At 50.1% G+C, this 20,406-nt stretch overlaps 2 protein-coding genes across 2 annotated transcripts in view; one reads left to right on the top strand and one right to left on the bottom strand.

Annotated features, from left to right (window-relative positions):
* Positions 1-20,406, bottom strand: part of HAO2 (hydroxyacid oxidase 2) — a 61,005-nt gene that overhangs the window by 40,471 nt on the left and 128 nt on the right. The window lies entirely within an intron of this gene.
* Positions 13,038-20,397, top strand: LOC138671510 (uncharacterized). The gene is made up of 2 exons (XM_069759685.1): positions 13,038-13,332; positions 17,381-20,397. Exons 1-2 carry the CDS (start codon positions 13,038-13,040, stop codon positions 20,395-20,397), a joined length of 3,312 nt encoding a protein of 1,103 aa, XP_069615786.1.

Below are 20,406 nucleotides of genomic sequence, written 5' to 3'. Positions count from 1 at the left end.
TTTCAGGCGAATAAACCTGATCGTTGTCCGGCAGAAACTGTTCGTCCCTGATGGGTGGACTAGTAAAGTTATCTCTGAACTTCATTGTTCGGTGTTGGCTGGTCACCCTGGAATCTTTGGTACCAGAGAGTTAGTGGCTAGATCCTTCTGGTGGCCATCTCTGTCACGGGATGTACGTACTTTTGTGCAGTCCTGTGGGATTTGTGCTAGGGCTAAGCCCTGCTGTTCACGTGCCAGTGCTTTTGCCCTTGCCGGTCCCAAAGAGGCCTTGGACACATATTTCGATGGATTTCATTTCTGACCTTCCCGTTTCTCAAAAGATGTCAGTCATTTGGGTGGTCTGTGATCGCTTTTCTAAAATGGTCCATCTGGTGCCCTTGGTTAAATTGCCTTCCTCCTCTGATTTGGTGCCTTTGTTCTTCCAGCATGTGGTTCGTTTGCATGGCATTCCTGAGAATATTGTTTCTGACAGAGGTTCCCAGTTTGTTTCAAGGTTTTGGCGAGCCTTTTGTGGTAGGATGGGCATTGACCTATCTTTTTCCTCGGCTTTCCATCCTCAGACTAATGGCCAGACCGAACGAACCAATCAGACCTTGGAAACATATCTGAGATGTTTTGTTTCTGCAGACCAGGATGATTGGGTGTCCTATTTGCCGTTGGCTGAGTTCGCCCTTAATAATCGGGCCAGCTCGGCTACCTTGGTCTCTCCATTTTTCTGCAATTCTGGGTTCCATCCTCGTTTCTCTTCAGGACAGGTTGAGTCTTCGGACTGTCCTGGTGTGGATTCTGTGGTGGATAGGTTGCAGCAGATCTGGACTCAGGTAGTGGACAAATTGACCTTGTCCCAGGAGAAGGCTCAACTTTTCGCTAATCGCAGACGCCGTGTGGGTCCCCGACTTCGTGTTGGGGATCTGGTTTGGTTATCTTCTCGTCATATTCCTATGAAGGTTTCCTCTCCTAAATTTAAACCTCGTTTTATTGGTCCGTATAGGATTTCTGAGATTCTCAATCCTGTGTCTTTTCGTCTGACCCTCCCAGACTCCTTTTCCATACATAATGTATTCCATAGGTCGTTGTTGCGGAGATACGTGGCACCTATGGTTCCATCTGTTGAGCCTCCTGCCCCGGTTTTGGTGGAGGGGGAATTGGAGTATATTGTGGAGAAAATTTTGGATTCTCGTGTTTCTAGACAGAAACTCCAGTATCTGGTTAAATGGAAGGGTTATGCTCAGGAAGATAATTCCTGGGTTTTTGCCTCTGATGTCCATGCTCCAGATCTTGTTCGTGCCTTTCATGTGGCTCATCCTGGTCGGCCTGGGGGCTCTGGTGAGGGTTCGGTGACCCCTCCTCAAGGGGGGGGTACTGTTGTGAATTCTGTGGCTGAATTCACTCCTGTGGTCACAAGTGGTACTGCAGCTTCTGAGCTTCCTCCCTCAGGTGTTCTGCTGAGCTCGTTGGCTGCTTTGTTATTTAACTCCGCCTGATTCTGTCTTCCTTGCTCCTTGTCAATGTTCCAGTGTTGGATCTGAGCTTCTGGATCTTTCCTGTGGCCTGCTGCTCTGCTTAGATAAGTGCTTCTTTGCTTTTGTTGCTACTTTTTCTGTCCAGCTTGTCAATTCGTTTTGCTGGTAGCTCTGAGACGCAAAGGGTGTACCGCCGTGCCGTTAGTTCGGCACGGTGGGTCTTTTTGCCCCCTTTGCGTGGTTTTTTCCTTTAGGGTTTTTTTGTAGACTGCAAAGTTCTCTTTGCTATCCTCGCTCTATCTAGAATATCGGGCCTCACTTTGCTGAATCTATTTCATCCCTACGTTTGTCTTTTCATCTTGCTAACAGTCATTATATGTGGGGGGCTGCCTTTTCCTTTGGGGTATTTCTCTGAGGCAAGTCAGGCTTGTTTTTCTATCTTCAGGCTAGTCAGCTCCTCAGGCTGTGCCGAGTTGCATAGGTAGTGTCAGGCGCAATCCACAGCTGCCTTTAGTTGTGTTTAGGATAGGTTCAGGTATTGCGGTCTACAGAGATTCCACGTCTCAGAGCTCGTTCTATTGTTTTGGGTTATTGTCAGATCACTGTATGTGCTCTGATTGCTGGCACACTGTGTCACTGGATTGCCTACATAACAGTACAAGGAGCCAACCTAATGATTCTTAATAGAGGGAAAAAAGAAGTTCTGACATCATTTTTTTTTCTCAGCTCTGTGTTCAGTCTTTTTTTTCCCCTAACATTTGGGTGTTTCAGGACACAGGTGTGGACATGGATATTCAGGGTCTGTGCTCTTCAATGGATAATCTCGTTACAAATGTACAAAGGATTCAAGATACTATTGATCAGAAATCTATGTTAGAACCAAGAATTCCTATTCCTGATTTGTTTTTTGGTTATAGAACTAAGTTTCTTAATTTAAAAAATAATTGTAAGCTATTTCTGGCCTTGAAACCTCATTCTTCTGGTAATCCTATTCAACAGGTTTTGATTATTATTTCTTTTTTGCGCGGCGACCCTCAGGACTGGGCATTTTCTCTTGCGCCAGGAGACCCTGCATTGAGTGGTGTCAATGCGTTTTTCCTGGCGCTCGGATTACTTTACGATGAGCCTAATTCAGTGGATCAGGCTGAGAAAAATTTGCTGGCTTTGTGCCAGGGTCAGGATGATATAGAAGTATATTGTCAGAAATTTAGGAAGTGGTCAGTACTCACTCTGTGGAATGAATCTGCGCTGGCAGCTTTGTTCAGAAAGGGTCTCTCTGAGGCTCTTAAGGATGTCATGGTGGGTTTTCCTATGCCTGCTGGTTTGAATGAGTCTATGTCTTTGGACATTCAGATCGGTCGACGCTTGCGCGAGCGTAAATCTGTGCACCATTTGGCGGTATTGTCTAAGATTAAACCTGAGCCTATGCAGTGCGATAGGACTATGACCAGAGTTGAACGGCAAGAACACAGACGTCTGAATGGTCTGTGTTTCTACTGTGGTGATTCCACTCATGCTATTTCTGATTGTCCTAAGCGCACTAAGCGGTTCGATACGTCTGTCGTCATTGGTACTGTACAATCCAAATTCCTTCTGTCCATTACCTTGATATGCTCTTTGTCATCGTATTCTGTCATGGCGTTTGTGGATTCAGGCGCTGCCCTGAATCTGATGGATTTGGATTATGCTAAACGTTGTGGGTTTTTCTTGGAGCCTTTGCGGTGTCCTATTCCATTGAGAGGAATTGATGCTACACCTTTGGCCAAGAATAAACCTCAGTACTGGGCCCAGCTGACCATGTGCATGGCTCCTGCACATCAGGAGGTTATTCGCTTTCTGGTGCTACATAATCTGCATGATGTGGTCGTGTTGGGGTTGCCATGGCTGCAAACCCATAATCCAGTATTGGATTGGAATTCCATGTCGGTATCCAGCTGGGGTTGTCAGGGGGTACATGGTGATGTTCCATTTTTGTCTATTTCGTCATCCACTCCTTCTGAGGTCCCAGAGTTCTTGTCTGATTATCAGGATGTATTTGAAGAGCCCAAGTCCGGTGCCCTACCTCCGCATAGGGATTGTGATTGTGCTATCGATTTGATTCCTGGTAGTAAATTCCCTAAAGGTCGATTATTTAATTTATCCGTGCCTGAACACGCCGCTATGCGCAGTTATGTGAAGGAATCCCTGGAGAAGGGACATATTCGCCCATCGTCATCACCACTGGGAGCAGGGTTCTTTTTTGTAGCCAAGAAGGATGGTTCACTGAGACCGTGTATTGATTACCGCCTTCTTAATAAGATCACTGTTAAATTTCAGTATCCCTTGCCATTGTTATCTGACTTGTTTGCTCGGATTAAGGGGGCTAGTTGGTTCACTAAGATAGATCTTCGTGGTGCGTATAATCTGGTGAGAATCAGGCAAGGAGATGAATGGAAAACTGCGTTTAATACGCCCGAGGGTCATTTTGAGTATCTAGTGATGCCGTTCGGACTTGCCAATGCTCCATCAGTGTTTCAGTCCTTTATGCATGACATCTTCCGTGAGTATCTGGATAAATTCCTGATTGTTTACTTGGATGACATTTTGATCTTCTCAGATGATTGGGAGTCTCATGTGAAGCAGGTCAGAATGGTTTTCCAGGTCCTGCGTGCTAATTCTTTGTTTGTGAAGGGATCAAAGTGTCTCTTCGGTGTGCAGAAAGTTTCATTTTTGGGGTTCATCTTTTCCCCTTCTACTATCGAGATGGATCCGGTTAAGGTCCAAGCCATCCAGGATTGGACTCAGCCGACATCTCTGAAAAGTCTGCAGAAATTCCTGGGCTTTGCTAATTTTTATCGTCGCTTCATCTGTAATTTTTCTAGCATTGCCAAACCATTGACCGATTTGACCAAGAAGGGTGCTGATTTGGTTAATTGGTCTTCTGCTGCTGTGGAAGCTTTTCAGGAGTTGAAGCATCGTTTTTGTTCTGCCTCTGTGTTGTGTCAACCAAATTTTTCTCTTCCGTTCCAGGTCGAGGTTGATGCTTCTGAGATTGGAGCAGGGGCGGTTTTGTCACAGAGAGGTTCTGGTTGCTCAGTGTTGAAACCATGTGCTTTCTTTTCCAGGAAGTTTTCGGCTGCTGAGCGTAATTATGATGTGGGCAACCGAGAGTTGCTGGCCATGAAGTGGGCATTCGAGGAATGGCGTCATTGGCTTGAAGGAGCTAAGCATCGCGTGGTGGTATTGACTGATCATAAGAACCTTACTTATCTCGAGTCTGCCAGGCGCTTGAATCCTAGACAGGCCCGTTGGTCGTTATTTTTTCCCCGCTTCGATTTTGTGGTTTCGTACCTTCCGGGCTCTAAAAATGTGAAGGCGGATGCTCTGTCTAGGAGTTTTGTGCCCGACTCTCCGGGTTCATCTGAGCCGGCGAGTATCCTCAAGGAAGGAGTAATTGTGTCTGCCATCTCCCCTGATTTGCGGCGAGTGTTGCAAAAATTTCAGGCGAATAAACCTGATCGTTGTCCGGCAGAAACTGTTCGTCCCTGATGGGTGGACTAGTAAAGTTATCTCTGAACTTCATTGTTCGGTGTTGGCTGGTCACCCTGGAATCTTTGGTACCAGAGAGTTAGTGGCTAGATCCTTCTGGTGGCCATCTCTGTCACGGGATGTACGTACTTTTGTGCAGTCCTGTGGGATTTGTGCTAGGGCTAAGCCCTGCTGTTCACGTGCCAGTGCTTTTGCCCTTGCCGGTCCCAAAGAGGCCTTGGACACATATTTCGATGGATTTCATTTCTGACCTTCCCGTTTCTCAAAAGATGTCAGTCATTTGGGTGGTCTGTGATCGCTTTTCTAAAATGGTCCATCTGGTGCCCTTGGTTAAATTGCCTTCCTCCTCTGATTTGGTGCCTTTGTTCTTCCAGCATGTGGTTCGTTTGCATGGCATTCCTGAGAATATTGTTTCTGACAGAGGTTCCCAGTTTGTTTCAAGGTTTTGGCGAGCCTTTTGTGGTAGGATGGGCATTGACCTATCTTTTTCCTCGGCTTTCCATCCTCAGACTAATGGCCAGACCGAACGAACCAATCAGACCTTGGAAACATATCTGAGATGTTTTGTTTCTGCAGACCAGGATGATTGGGTGTCCTATTTGCCGTTGGCTGAGTTCGCCCTTAATAATCGGGCCAGCTCGGCTACCTTGGTCTCTCCATTTTTCTGCAATTCTGGGTTCCATCCTCGTTTCTCTTCAGGACAGGTTGAGTCTTCGGACTGTCCTGGTGTGGATTCTGTGGTGGATAGGTTGCAGCAGATCTGGACTCAGGTAGTGGACAAATTGACCTTGTCCCAGGAGAAGGCTCAACTTTTCGCTAATCGCAGACGCCGTGTGGGTCCCCGACTTCGTGTTGGGGATCTGGTTTGGTTATCTTCTCGTCATATTCCTATGAAGGTTTCCTCTCCTAAATTTAAACCTCGTTTTATTGGTCCGTATAGGATTTCTGAGATTCTCAATCCTGTGTCTTTTCGTCTGACCCTCCCAGACTCCTTTTCCATACATAATGTATTCCATAGGTCGTTGCGGAGATACGTGGCACCTATGGTTCCATCTGTTGAGCCTCCTGCCCCGGTTTTGGTGGAGGGGGAATTGGAGTATATTGTGGAGAAAATTTTGGATTCTCGTGTTTCTAGACGGAAACTCCAGTATCTGGTTAAATGGAAGGGTTATGCTCAGGAAGATAATTCCTGGGTTTTTGCCTCTGATGTCCATGCTCCAGATCTTGTTCGTGCCTTTCATGTGGCTCATCCTGGTCGGCCTGGGGGCTCTGGTGAGGGTTCGGTGACCCCTCCTCAAGGGGGGGGTACTGTTGTGAATTCTGTGGCTGAATTCACTCCTGTGGTCACAAGTGGTACTGCAGCTTCTGAGCTTCCTCCCTCAGGTGTTCTGGTGAGCTCGTTGGCTGCTTTGTTATTTAACTCCGCCTGATTCTGTCTTCCTTGCTCCTTGTCAATGTTCCAGTGTTGGATCTGAGCTTCTGGATCTTTCCTGTGGCCTGCTGCTCTGCTTAGATAAGTGCTTCTTTGCTTTTGTTGCTACTTTTTCTGTCCAGCTTGTCAATTCGTTTTGCTGGTAGCTCTGAGACGCAAAGGGTGTACCGCCGTGCCGTTAGTTCGGCATGGTGGGTCTTTTTGCCCCCTTTGCGTGGTTTTTTCCTTTAGGGTTTTTTGTAGACTGCAAAGTTCTCTTTGCTATCCTCGCTCTATCTAGAATATCGGGCCTCACTTTGCTGAATCTATTTCATCCCTACGTTTGTCTTTTCATCTTGCTAACAGTCATTATATGTGGGGGGCTGCCTTTTCCTTTGGGGTATTTCTCTGAGGCAAGTCAGGCTTGTTTTTCTATCTTCAGGCTAGTCAGCTCCTCAGGCTGTGCCGAGTTGCATAGGTAGTGTCAGGCGCAATCCACAGCTGCCTTTAGTTGTGTTCAGGTTAGGTTCAGGTATTGCGGTCTACAGAGATTCCACGTCTCAGAGCTCGTTCTATTGTTTTTGGGTTATTGTCAGATCACTGTATGTGCTCTGATTGCTGGCACACTGTGTCACTGGATTGCCTACATAACAGAATATACCGCAGCGAGGAGTCTGGTGTGAATATACTGCAGAGAGGAGCCTGGTGTGAATATACTGCAGTGAGGAGCCTGGTGTGAATATACCGCAGGGAGGAGTCTGGTGTGAATATACTGCAGGGAGGAGTCTGGTGTGAATATACTGCAGCGAGGAATCTGGTGTGAATATATTGCAGAGAGAAGCCTGGTGTGAATATACCGCAGAGAGGAGCCTGGTGTGAATATACCGCAGAGAGGAGCCTGGTGTGAATATACCGCAGGGAGGAGCCTGGTGTGAATATACCGCAGCGAGGAGCTTGGTGTGAATATACTGCAGAGAGGAGCCTGGTGTGAATATACCGCAGCGAGGAGTCTGGTGTGAATATACTGCAGGGAGGAGCCTGGTGTGAATATACTGCAGGGAGGAGCCTGGTGTGAATATACTGCAGAGAGGAGCCTGGTGTGAATATACCGCAGAGAGGAGCCTGGTGTGAATATACCACAGGGAGGAGCCTGGTGTGAATATACCGCAGCGAGGAGTCTGGTGTGAATATACTGCAGAGAGAAGCCTGGTGTGAATATACTGCAGGGAGGAGCCTGGTGTGAATATACCGCAGGGAGGAGCCTGGTGTGAATATACCGCAAGGAGGAGCCTGGTGTGAATATACTGCAGAGAGGAGCCTGGTGTGAATATACCGCAGAGAGGAGCCTGGTGTGAATATACCGCAGGGAGGAGCCTGGTGTGAATATACCGCAGCGAGGAGTCTGGTGTGAATATACCGCAGGGAGGAGTCTGGTGTTAATATACCGCAGGGAGGAGTCTGGTGTGAATATACTGCAGGGAGGAGCCTGGTGTGAATATACTGCAGGGAGGAGTCTGGTGTGAATATATTGCAGGGAGGAGTCTGGTGTGAATATACTGCAGGGAGGAGTCTGGTGTGAATATACTGCAGGGAGGAGCCTGGTGTGAATATACTGCAGGGAGGAGCCTGGTGTGAATATACCACAGCGAGGAGTCTGGTGTGAATATACTGCAGGGAGGAGTCTGGTGTGAATATACCGCAGCGAGGAGCCTGGTGTGAATATACCGCAGTGAGGAGTCTGGTGTGAATATACCGCAGGGAGGAGTCTGGTGTGACTATACTGCAGCGAGGAGTCTGGTGTGAATATACCGCAGGGAGGAGTCTGGTGTGACTATACTGCAGCGAGGAGTCTGGTGTGAATATAGTGCAGCGAGGAGTCTGGTGTGAATATACTGCAGGGAGGAGTCTGGTGTGAATATACTGCAGCCAGAAGCCTGGTGTGAATATACTGCAGTGAGGAGCCTGGTGTGAATATACCGCAGGGAGGAGTCTGGTGTGACTATACTGCAGCGAGGAGTCTGGTGTGAATATATTGCAGCGAGGAGTCTGGTGTGAATATACTGCAGCGAGGAGCCTGGTGTGAATATACTGCAGCCAGAAGCCTGGTGTGAATATACTGCAGGGAGGAGCCTGGTGTGAATATCCTGCAGCGAGGAGTCAAGGAGCCTGGTATGAATGTACTGCAGTATATTCACACCAGACTCCTCACGGCAGTATATTCACACCAGACTCCTTACTGCAGTATATTCACACCAGACTCCTCACTGCAGTATATTCACACCAGACTCCTCACTGCAGTATATTCACACCAGACTCCTTGCTGCAGTATATTCACACCAGTCTCCTCGCTGCAGTATATTCACACCATTCTCCTCGCTGCAGTATATTCACACCAGGCTCTTTGCTGTAGTATATTCACACCAGGCTCCTCCCTGCAGTATATTCACACCAGGCTCTTTGCTGTAGTATATTCACACCAGGCTCCTCCCTGCAGTATATTCACACCAGGCTCTTTGCTGTAGTATATTCACACCAGACTCCTCGCTGCGATATATTCACACCAGACTCTTTGCTGTAGTATATTCACACCAGACTCTTTGCTGTAGTATATTCACACCAGACTCTTTGCTGTAGTATATTCACACCAGACTCTTTGCTGTAGTATATTCACACCAGACTCTTTGCTGTAGTATATTCACACCAGACTCTTTGCTGTAGTATATTCACACCAGACTCCTTGCTTTAGTATATTCACACCAGACTCTTTGCTGTAGTATATTCACACCAGACTCCTTGCTGTAGTATATTCACACCAGACTCCTTGCTGTAGTATATTCACATCAGACTCCTTGCTGTAGTATATTCACACCAGACTCTTTGTTGTTATTTATTCACACCAGACTCCTCACTGTAGTATATTCACACCAGACTCCTTGCTGTAGTATATTCACACCAGACTCTTTGCTGTAGTATATTCACACCAGACTCTTCACTGCAGTATATTCACACTAGACTCTTTGCTGTAGTATATTCACACCAGACTCCTTGCTGTAGTATATTCACACCAGACTCTTCACTGCAGTATATTCACACCAGACTCTTTGCTGTAGTATATTCACAACAGACTCCTCACTGCAGTATATTCACACCAGACTCTTTGCTGTAGTATATTCACACCAGACTCCTTGCTGTAGTATATTCACACCAGATTCTTTGCTGTAGTATATTCACACCAGATTCTTTGCTGTAGTATATTCACACCAGACTCCTTGCTGTAGTATATTCACACCAGACTCTTTGCTGTAGTATATTCACACCAGACTCCTTGCTGTAGTATATTCACACCAGACTCCTTGCTGTAGTATATTCACACCAGACTCTTTGCTGTAGTATATTCACACCAGATTCTTTGCTGTAGTATATTCACACCAGATTCTTTGCTGTAGTATATTCACACCAGACTCCTTGCTGTAGTATATTCACACCAGACTCTTTGCTGTAGTATATTCACACCAGACTCCTTGCTGTAGTATATTCACACCAGACTCTTTGCTGTAGTATATTCACACCAGACTCCTTGCTGTAGTATATTCACACCAGACTCTTTGCTGTAGTATATTCACACCAGACTCCTTGCTGTAGTATATTCACACCAGACTCCTTGCTGTAGTATATTCACACCAGATTCTTTGCTGTAGTATATTCACACCAGATTCTTTGCTGTAGTATATTCACACCAGGTGCTCGCTGCTGCTGACTTTTTTGTCATTTTTTTCTTTTGTTGTGAAATCTGTAAAAACAGAAAAAAGCAAAATAAGGCTGCGTGTCCACAGTCCAGATTGTTGGCGCTTTGGATGGAGCGGAAAACCCGCTCTGTGCAAAGCGCCGCCCCCTTCTATACGCACGGTGATTCCGGATGTTTTCATTGCACACATATGGAATCTCCGCACCCCATACATAGGACCCAGTTATTTACCTTGTGGCGACGGAGCGTAAGGTAAACAGACATGCTGCGTTCTAAAAAGAAGCGCCGCACGTACGGAAACGCAGGGTCGCCGGATGCATGGTCGCACGCATAGTGGAGACGGGATTTCCTAAAATCCCCTCCACTATGCTGTAACATCTGGACGCTGCGGGTTGCACGCTGCGGGTTGCACGCAGCTAATCTGGATGTAATCCGGCCCGTGGACACACACCCTAAGAAACCGACTTCAAGCTCGTGTCTCTGAACGCCACTGAGGACGTGTAATACTCAGGTCACAGCCCTCTCCTGCTCCTCCTGGCCGCTCTTACACAGAGCACTACAGAGCTCAGCAGCCCCCCAGGAGCTGACACACCACATTCCCTCTGCAGGGTCTGATCAGTGCAGTAATGTCAGAACTATCGATGGACAAACACGTCACCCAGCTCTCCCAGAGGCCAGAACTACAGCCAGGACCAAACCCCAGCTACCAGGAGAGGGTTCCCCGAACCATCAGGCCGCTCTGCACTCACTGCACCCCTGATAACTGATACAGCCATATCCCGGACCCCTGAGCTGCTGTCTGCTGAGCCGTGTATCTAATCCATGCTGTGTGATACTGTCTGCTGAGCCGTGTATCTAATCCATGCTGTGTGATACTCACTGCTGAGCCGTGTATCTAATCCTATCCTGTGTGATACTGACTGCTGAGCCGTGTATCTAATCCTCTCCTGTGTGATACTGTGTGCTGAGCTGTGTATCTATTCCTATCCTGTGTGATACTGACTGCTGAGCCGTGTATCTAATCCTCTCCTGTGTGATACTGACTGCTGAGCCGTGTATCTAATCCTCTCCAGTGTGATACTAACTGCTGAGCCGTGTATCTAATCCTATCCTGTGTGATACTGACTGCTGAGCTGTGTATCTAATCCTATCCTGTGTGATACTGTCTGCTGAGCCGTGTATCTAATCCTATCCTGTTATACTGTCTGAACCGTGTATCTAATCCTCTCCTGTGTGATACTGACTGCTGAGCCGTGTATCTAATCCTCTCCTGTGTGATACTGACTGCTGAGCCGTGTATCTAATCCTATCCTGTGTGATACTGTCTGCTGAGCCGTGTATCTAATCCTATCCTGTGTGATACTGACTGCTGAGCCGTGTATCTAATCCTATCCTGTGTGATACTGTCTGCTGAGCTGTGTATCTAATCCTATCCTGTTATACTGTCTGAACCGTGTATCTAATCCTCTCCTGTGTGATACTGACTGCTGAGCCGTGTATCTAATCCTCTCCTGTGTGATACTAACTGCTGAGCTGTGTATCTAATCCTATCCTGTGTGATACTGACTGCTGAGCCGTGTATCTAATCCTATCCTGTGTGATACTGACTGCTGAGCCGTGTATCTAATCCTCTCCTGTGATACTGTCTGCTGAGCCGTGTATCTAGTCCTATCCTGTGTGATACTGACTGCTGAGCCGTGTATCTAATCCTCTCCTGTGTGATACTGTCTGCTGAGCCGTGTATCTAATCCTCTCCTGTGTGATACTGACTGCTGAGCCGTGTATCTAATCCAATCCTGTGTGATACTGACTGCTGAGCCGTGTATCTAATCCTATCCTGTGTGATACTGACTGCTGAGCCGTGTATCTAATCCTCTCCTGTGTGATACTGTCTGCTGAGCCGTGTATCTAATCCTCTCCTGTGTGATACTGACTGCTGAGCCGTGTATCTAATCCTCTCCTGTGTGATACTGTCTGCTGAGCCGTGTATCTAATCCTATCCTGTGTGATACTGTCTGCTGAGCCGTGTATCTAATCCTCTCCTGTGTGATACTGACTGCTGAGCTGTGTATCTAATCCTATCCTGTGTGATACTGTCTGCTGAGCCGTGTATCTAATCCTCTCCTGTGTGATACTGACTGCTGAGCCGTGTATCTAATCCTCTCCTGTGTGATACTGACTGCTGAACCGTGTATCTAATCCTATCCTGTGTGATACTGTCTGCTGAGCCGTGTATCTAATCCTATCCTGTGTGATACTGACTGCTGAGCCGTGTATCTAATCCTCTCCTGTGTGATACTGACTGCTGAGCTGTGTATCTAATCCTATCCTGTGTGATACTGTCTGCTGAGCCGTGTATCTAATCCTATCCTGTGTGATACTGACTGCTGAGCCGTGTATCTAATCCTCTCCTGTGTGATACTGTCTGCTGAGCCGTGTATCTAATCCTATCCTGTGTGATACTGACTGCTGAGCTGTGTATCTAATCCTATCCTGTGTGATACTGACTGCTGAGCCGTGTATCTGATCCAATCCTGTGTGATACTGACTGCTGAGCCGTGTATCTAATCCTCTCCTGTGTGATACTGTCTCAGCTCCGTGGTGCTGACATGTGGGGGTCCGGGATTGGTGCGGGGGTGGTACGCTGTGCTCGGGGCCTCGCTGACCCGTGTAATCACTTGCAGCCTCCGCCGGTTCCCCCGGGTCCCGGTACACACGGTGCCGCAGGCTGTAATAATGCGGTAATTATAATGTGATGGGTCGGGTGACGCGCCGGGCGCTGCCAGCGTCGGTGACCGCCCTCTGGCACATGTGGAATCTGTTACCAGGATTAGGCCGGTCACAATGACGCAGTGCGGGGACGTCTGCAGCACAACGGGGCGGAATAACCATGAGGTCACAGCCACGACCTGAAACGACCGACTGCGACCTGGAGACGAGGAAACAGCACCAAAACCGCAGCAGCGCAAAAACCAGCACAAGATCACAGAAGCCAAAGACACTTGTACTGGACCATGAGAATCACACGTGTGATATTACACGATGGGGGTGTCTGTATTACACCTGTGATATTATACGGGAGTGTCTGTATTACACCTGTGATATTACACGATGGGAGTGTCTGTATTACACGTGTGATATTACACAGGAGTGTCTGTATTACACGTGTGATATTACACAGGAGTGTCTGTATTACACATGTGATATTACACGAGGGGAGTGTCTGTATTACACTTGTGATATTACACAGGAGTGTCTGTATTACACGTGTGATATTACACGATGAGGGTGTCTGTATTACACTTGTGATATTACACAGGAGTGTCTGTATTACATGTGTGATATTACACTGGGAATGTATTACATGTGTGATATTACACTGGGAATGTCTGTATTACATGTGTGATATTACACAGCAGTGTCTGTATTACATGTGTGATATTACATAGCGGAGTGTCTGTATTACACTTGTGATATTACACGAGGGGAGTGTCTGTATTACACTTGTGATATTACACAGGAGTGTCTGTATTACATGTGTGATATTACACGAGGGGAGTGTCTATATTACACGTGATAATACATATGGGGAGTTTCTGTATTACATGTGTGATATTACACTGGGAATGTCTATTACATGTGTGATATTACATGAGGGGAGTGTCTATATTACACATGTGATAATACATATGGGGAGTTTCTGTATTACACGTGTGATATTACACTGGGAATGTCTGTATTACATGTGTGATATTACACGAGGGGAGTGTCTGTATTACGTGTGATATTACATGAGGGGACTGTCTATTACACATTGATATTACACTGGGGAGTGTCTGTATTACACATGTGATATTACACTGGGGAGTGTCTGTCTGTATTATGTTTGATATTATACGGGAGTGTCTGTATTACACATGTGATATTACACTGGGGAGTGTCTGTCTGTATTATGTTTGATATTATACGGGAGTGTCTGTATTACACGTGTGATATTACATGGGAGTGTCTGTATTACACGTGATATTACACAAGAGTGTATTCATTAAATTTGTGATATTACACGGGAGTGTCTGTATTACACGTGTGATATTATTTATTTATATAGCACCATTATTTCCATGGTGCTGTACATGAGAAGGGGTTATATACAGGGTTATAGATATCATTTACAGTAAACAAATTTACAATGACAGACTGGTACAGAGGGGAGAGGACCCTGTCCTTGCGGACTAACATTCTACTGGGGAGTGTCTGTAGTACATGTGTGATATAACATGGGAGTGCCTGTATTACATGTGTGATATTACATGGGAATGTCTGCATTACACATGTGATAATATATGAGTGTCTGTATTACACGTGTGATATTATATGGGAGTGTCTATTACATGTGTGATATTACATGGGAGTGCCTGTATTACACGTGTCATATTATATGGGAGTGTCTGCATTATATGTGTGATATTATATGGGAGTGTCTGTATTACACGTGTGAAATTATATGGGAGTGTCTGTATTACACGTGTCATATTATATGGGAGTGTCTGCATTATATGTGTAATATATGGGAGTGTCTGTATTACACGTGTGACATTATATGGGAGTGTCTGCATTATATGTGTGATATTATACGGGAGTGTCTGTATTACACGTGTCACATTATATGGGAGTGTCTGCATTATATGTGTGATATTATACGGGAGTGTCTGTATTACACGTGTGACATTATATGGGAGTGTCTGTATTACACGTGTGATAGTATACAAGAGTGTCTGCATTACACGTGTGATATTACAAAGGGGATTCCATGATATTACAAAGGCTATAACATGCGAGAAATTGCCAAGAAACTGAAGATTTCCTACAACGGCGTGTCCTACTCCCTTCAGAGGAGAGCACAAACAGGCTCTAACCAGAGTAGAAAGAGCAGTGGGAGGCCGCGCTGCACAACTGAGCAACAAGACAAGTATATTAGAGTCTGTTAAAAATCGTTATTGCGCAAAAATATCTAATCAAGACTTAACCAGGTGCGTTATTCTTAAAAGAAAAATGTCATGATATTCTGACGAAAGTATAGTGGTTTATTGAGTTATCCACCATCGCAGCAAAAACATAAAAGGTAGATGAAACAATTACAAACAGAGTGTCCATGTGTAGATATCAGCGCTTCTCCTGTTACTCATCTTTAAAAGGTAGAATGGTAAAAGTCATCTGTCTGTGTGAAGTCTGAAGTCATCACGGCATGGAGTAGCTAACAGCTGCTGTTCCTCGTGTCTTCAGAGTCTGTAGTGAGAAATCGACGCCTCACAGGTCCTCAACTGGCAGCTTCATTAAATAGTACACGCAAAACGCCAGTGTCAATAGTGAAGAGGCGACTCCGGGATGCTGGGCTTCAGGGCAGAGCGGCAAAGAAAAAGCCATATCTGAGACTGGCTAATAAAAGGAAAAGATTAATATGGGCAAAAGAACACAGACATTGGACAGAGGAAGATTGGAAAAAAGTGTTATGGACAGAAATGTAGTAATTTTTGCAAATGTAATAAAAAGTAATCTCCCATGGCCATAAGTCTTCAGCCCCTCTGCTCAGTATTGGGTAGAAGCCCCTTTTGAGCTAGTGCAGCCATGAGTCTTCTTGGGAATGATGGAACAAGTTTTTCACCCCTGGATTTGGGGATCCTCAGCCATTCTTCTTGCAGATCCTCTCCAGTTCCGTCAGGTTGGATGGTGAACGTTGGTGGACGCCATTTTCAGGTCTCTCCAGAGATGCTCCATTGGGTTTAGGTCAGGGCTCTGGCTGGGTCGGTCAGGAATGGTCACAGAGTTGGTCTGAAGCCGCTCCTTTGTTATTTTAGTTGTGTTTAGGGTCATTGTCTTGTTGGAAGGTGAACTTTCGGCCAAGTCTGAGGTACAGAGCCTCAGGAAGAGGTTTTCATCCAGGATATCTCTGTACTTGGCCGCATTCATGTTTCCTTCAATGACAACCAGTCGTCCTGTCCCTGCAGCTGAAAAACATCCCATAGTATGATGCTGCCTCCAACATGTTTCACTGTGGGGATTGTATTGGACAGGTGATGGGCAGTGCCTGGTTTTCTCCACACATAACGCTTAGAATTATCACCAAAAAGGTCTATCTTCATCTCATCAGACCAGAGAATCTTATTTCTCATAGTCTGGGAATCCTTCATGTGTTTTTTAGCAAACTCTATGCGGCTTTCATATATCTTGCACTGAGGAGAGGCTTCCATTGGGCCACTCTGCCATAAGGGCCCGACTGGTGGAGGCTGCAGTGATGGGTGACTTTGTGGAGCTTTCTCCCATCTCCCTACTGCATCTCTGAAGCTCAGCCACAGTGATCTTGGGGTTCTTCTTTACCTCTCACCAAGGCTCTTCTCCCACGATTGCTGTTTTGCTGGACGGCCGGGTCTAGGAAGACTTCTGGAGGTCCCAAACTTCTTCCATTAAGGATTATGGAGGCCGCTGTGCTCTTAGGAACCTTGAGTACTGCAGAAATTCTGTTGTAACCTTGGCCAGATCTGTGCCTTGCCACAATTCTGTCTCTGAGCTCCTCGGCCGGTTCCTTTGGCCTCATGATTCTCATTTGGTCTGACATGCACTGTGAGCGGTGAGGTCTTATATAGACAGGTGTGCACCTTTCCAAAACAAGTCCTATCAGGTTAACTACACACAGCTGGACTCCAGTGAAGGAGCAGAACCATCTCAAGGAGGATCACAAGGAAATGGACAGCATGGGACTTACATATGAGAGTCTGAGCAAAGGGGCTGAATACTTATAATCATGTGATATTTCAGGTTTTCTTTAATAAATTTGCAAAGAGTGAGAAATGTAACGGGGTGTGAATACTTCCCGTACCCACTGTATATAGGGGGCTGTGAGTACATTATAATCTATGTGGGGGGCACAGAGGTCAGATGTGTCTGTGCTGTAATCTCTGCAAATCGTTGCTGGAAGAAGTCGTCATGTCGGTCTGGGCCAGATGGAAAATACGGGAACCATGACGACTCCATCAGAAAGAACGTCAGTGGTAAGTCATTATCTATAACTGTGCTGTGATCTCTAGATGTTCTGCAGCAGCCGCCTCTCCATGTGACATCAGTGCTGGTCTTTATATAGAGATTATTCTCCCCCACCCGCCGCTGCGTGATGTAGAGGTCACGGATCACAGAACTGTAGACGGCGACACCAGCGGTTTATATCATTACCGACCCCAGCACCTCCGAGCACTTCCCCCCCGGGACCAGACACCTCCGAGCACCGCCAGCATCGGGACCAGACACCCCCCCGAGCACTACACCCCCCAGGACCAGACACTCCCGAGCACTACACCCCCGAGCACTACACCCCCCCGGGACCAGACACTCCCGAGCACTACACCCCCGGGACCAGACACCTCCGAGCACTACACCCCCCGGGCCCAGACACCCCCGAGCACTACACCCCCCCGGGACCAGACACCCCCGAGCACTACACCCCCCGGGCCCAGACACCCCCGAGCACTACACCCCCCGGGCCCAGACACTCCCGAGCACTACACCCCCCGGGACCAGACACCCCCGAGCACTACACCCCCCCGGGCCCAGACACCCCCGAGCACTACACCCCCCAGGCCCAGACACCCCCGAGCACTACACCCCCCAGGCCCAGACACTCCCGAGCACTACACCCCCCGGGACCAGACACCTCCGAGCACTACACCCCCCGGGACCAGACACCCCCGAGCACTACACCCCCCCGGGACCAGACACCCCCGAGCACTACACCCCCCGGGACCAGACACCCCCGAGCACTACACCCCCCGGGACCAGACACCCCCGAGCACTACACCCCCCGGGACCAGACACCCCCGAGCACTACACCCCCCCGGTACCAGACACCCCCGAGCACTACACCCCCCCGGGACCACACACCCCCGAGCACTACACCCCCGAGCACTACACCCCCCAGGCCCAGACACTCCCGAGCACTACACCCCCGGGACCAGACACCTCCGCGCACTACACCCCCCGGGACCAGACACCCCCGAGCACTACACCCCCCCCCGGGACCAGACACCCCCGAGCACTACACCCCCCGGGACCAGACACCCCCGAGCACTACACCCCCCCCGGGACCAGACACCCCCGAGCACTACACCCCCCGGGACCAGACACCTCCGAGCACTACACCCCCCGGGACCAGACACCCCCGAGCACTACACCCCCCCCCCGGGACCAGACACCCCCGAGCACTACACCCCCGAGCACTACACCCCCCCGGGACCACACACCCCCGAGCACTACACCTCCGAGCACTACACCCCCCCGGGACCAGACACCCCCGAGCACTACACCCCCCGGGACCAGACACCCCCGAGCACTACACTCCCCCGGGACCAGACACCCCCGAGCACTACACCCCCCCGGGACCAGACACTCCCGAGCACTACACCCCCGAGCACTACACCCCCCCGGGACCAGACACCCCCGAGCACTACACCCCCGGGACCAGACACCCCCGAGGACTACACCCCCCCGGGACCAGACACCCCCGAGCACTACACCCCCCGGGACCAGACACCCCCGAGCACTACACCCCCCGGGACCAGACACCCCCGAGCACTACACCCCCCGGGACCAGACACCCCCGAGCACTACACCCCCCGGGACCAGACACCCCCGAGCACTACACCCCCGAGGACTACACCCCCCCGGGACCAGACACCCCCGAGCACTACACCCCCCCGGGACCAGACACCCCCGAGGACTACACCCCCCGGGACCAGACCCCCCCCCGGGACCAGACACCCCCGAGGACTACACCCCCCCGGGACCAGACACCCCCGAGCACTACACCCCCGGGACCAGACACCCCCGAGCACTACACCCCCCCGAGACCAGACACCCCCGAGCACTACACCCCCCCCGAGACCAGACACCCCCGAGGACTACACCCCCCGGGACCAGACACCCCCGAGCACTACACCCCCCGGGACCAGACACCCCCGAGGACTACACCCCCCGGGACCAGACCCCCCCCGGGACCAGACACCCCCGAGGACTACACCCCCCCGGGACCAGACACCCCCGAGCACTACACCCCCGGGACCAGACACCCCCGAGCACTACACCCCCCGGGACCAGACACCCCCGAGCACTACACCCCCCGGGACCAGACACCCCCGAGCACTACACCCCCCCGGGACCAGACACCCCCGAGCACTACACCCCCCGGGACCAGACACCCCCGAGCACTACACCCCCCGGGACCAGACACCCCCGAGCACTACACCCCCCCGGGACCAGACACTCCCGAGCACTACACCCCCCCGGGACCAGACACCCCCGAGCACTACACCCCCCGGGACCAGACACCCCCGAGCACTACACCCCCCGGGACCAGACACCCCCGAGCACTACACCCCCCGGGACCAGACCCCCCCCGGGACCAGACACCCCCGAGGACTACACCCCCCCGGGACCAGACACCCCCGAGCACTACACCCCCCCGGGACCAGACACCCCCGAGCACTACACCCCCCCGGGACCAGACACCCCCGAGCACTACACCCCCCGGGACCAGACACCCCCGAGCACTACACCCCCCCGGGACCAGACACCCCCGAGCACTACACCCCCCGGGACCAGACACCCCCGAGCACTACACCCCCCGGGACCAGACACCCCCGAGCACTACACCCCCCCGGGACCAGACACTCCCGAGCACTACACCCCCCCGGGACCAGACACCCCCGAGCACTACACCCCCCGGGACCAGACACCCCCGAGCACTACACCCCCCGGGACCAGACACCCCCGAGCACTACACCCCCCGGGACCAGACCCCCCCCGGGACCAGACACCCCCGAGCACTACACCCCCCGGGACCAGACACCCCCGAGCACTACACCCCCCCGGGACCAGACACCCCCGAGCACTACACCCCCCCGGGACCAGACACCCCCGAGCACTACACCCCCCGGGACCAGACACCCCCGAGCACTACACCCCCGGGACCAGACACCCCCGAGCACTACACCCCCCGGGACCAGACACCCCCGAGCACTACACCCCCCCGGGACCAGACACCCCCGAGCACTACACCCCCCCGGGACCAGACACCCCCGAGCACTACACCCCCCGGGACCAGACACCCCCGAGCACTACACCCCCGGGACCAGACACCCCCGAGCACTACACCCCCGGGACCAGACACCGCCCGCCGTCCCCGCTCTGCTCCTCTGCTCCTATGACAGCAACTT

Source organism: Ranitomeya imitator, chromosome 3 (genome assembly GCF_032444005.1).
Source record: "Ranitomeya imitator isolate aRanImi1 chromosome 3, aRanImi1.pri, whole genome shotgun sequence".
In the NCBI taxonomy this organism is placed as follows: Eukaryota; Metazoa; Chordata; class Amphibia; order Anura; family Dendrobatidae; genus Ranitomeya; species Ranitomeya imitator.
Note: the sequence above shows the minus strand (reverse complement) of the source record. Positions and strands in the feature narration are given on the sequence as shown.

What these genes read in the sequence shown, in the direction of transcription:
- LOC138671510 (XM_069759685.1), top strand. Translation starts at nt 13,038, where the DNA reads ATGAGGTCACAGCCACGACCTGAAACGACCGACTGCGACCTGGAGACG. An exon ending in GTGTGATATTACACAGGAGT is followed by an intron (nt 13,333 to 17,380) that starts GTCTGTATTACA and finishes TACCGACCCCAG; the next exon opens with CACCTCCGAGCACTTCCCCC.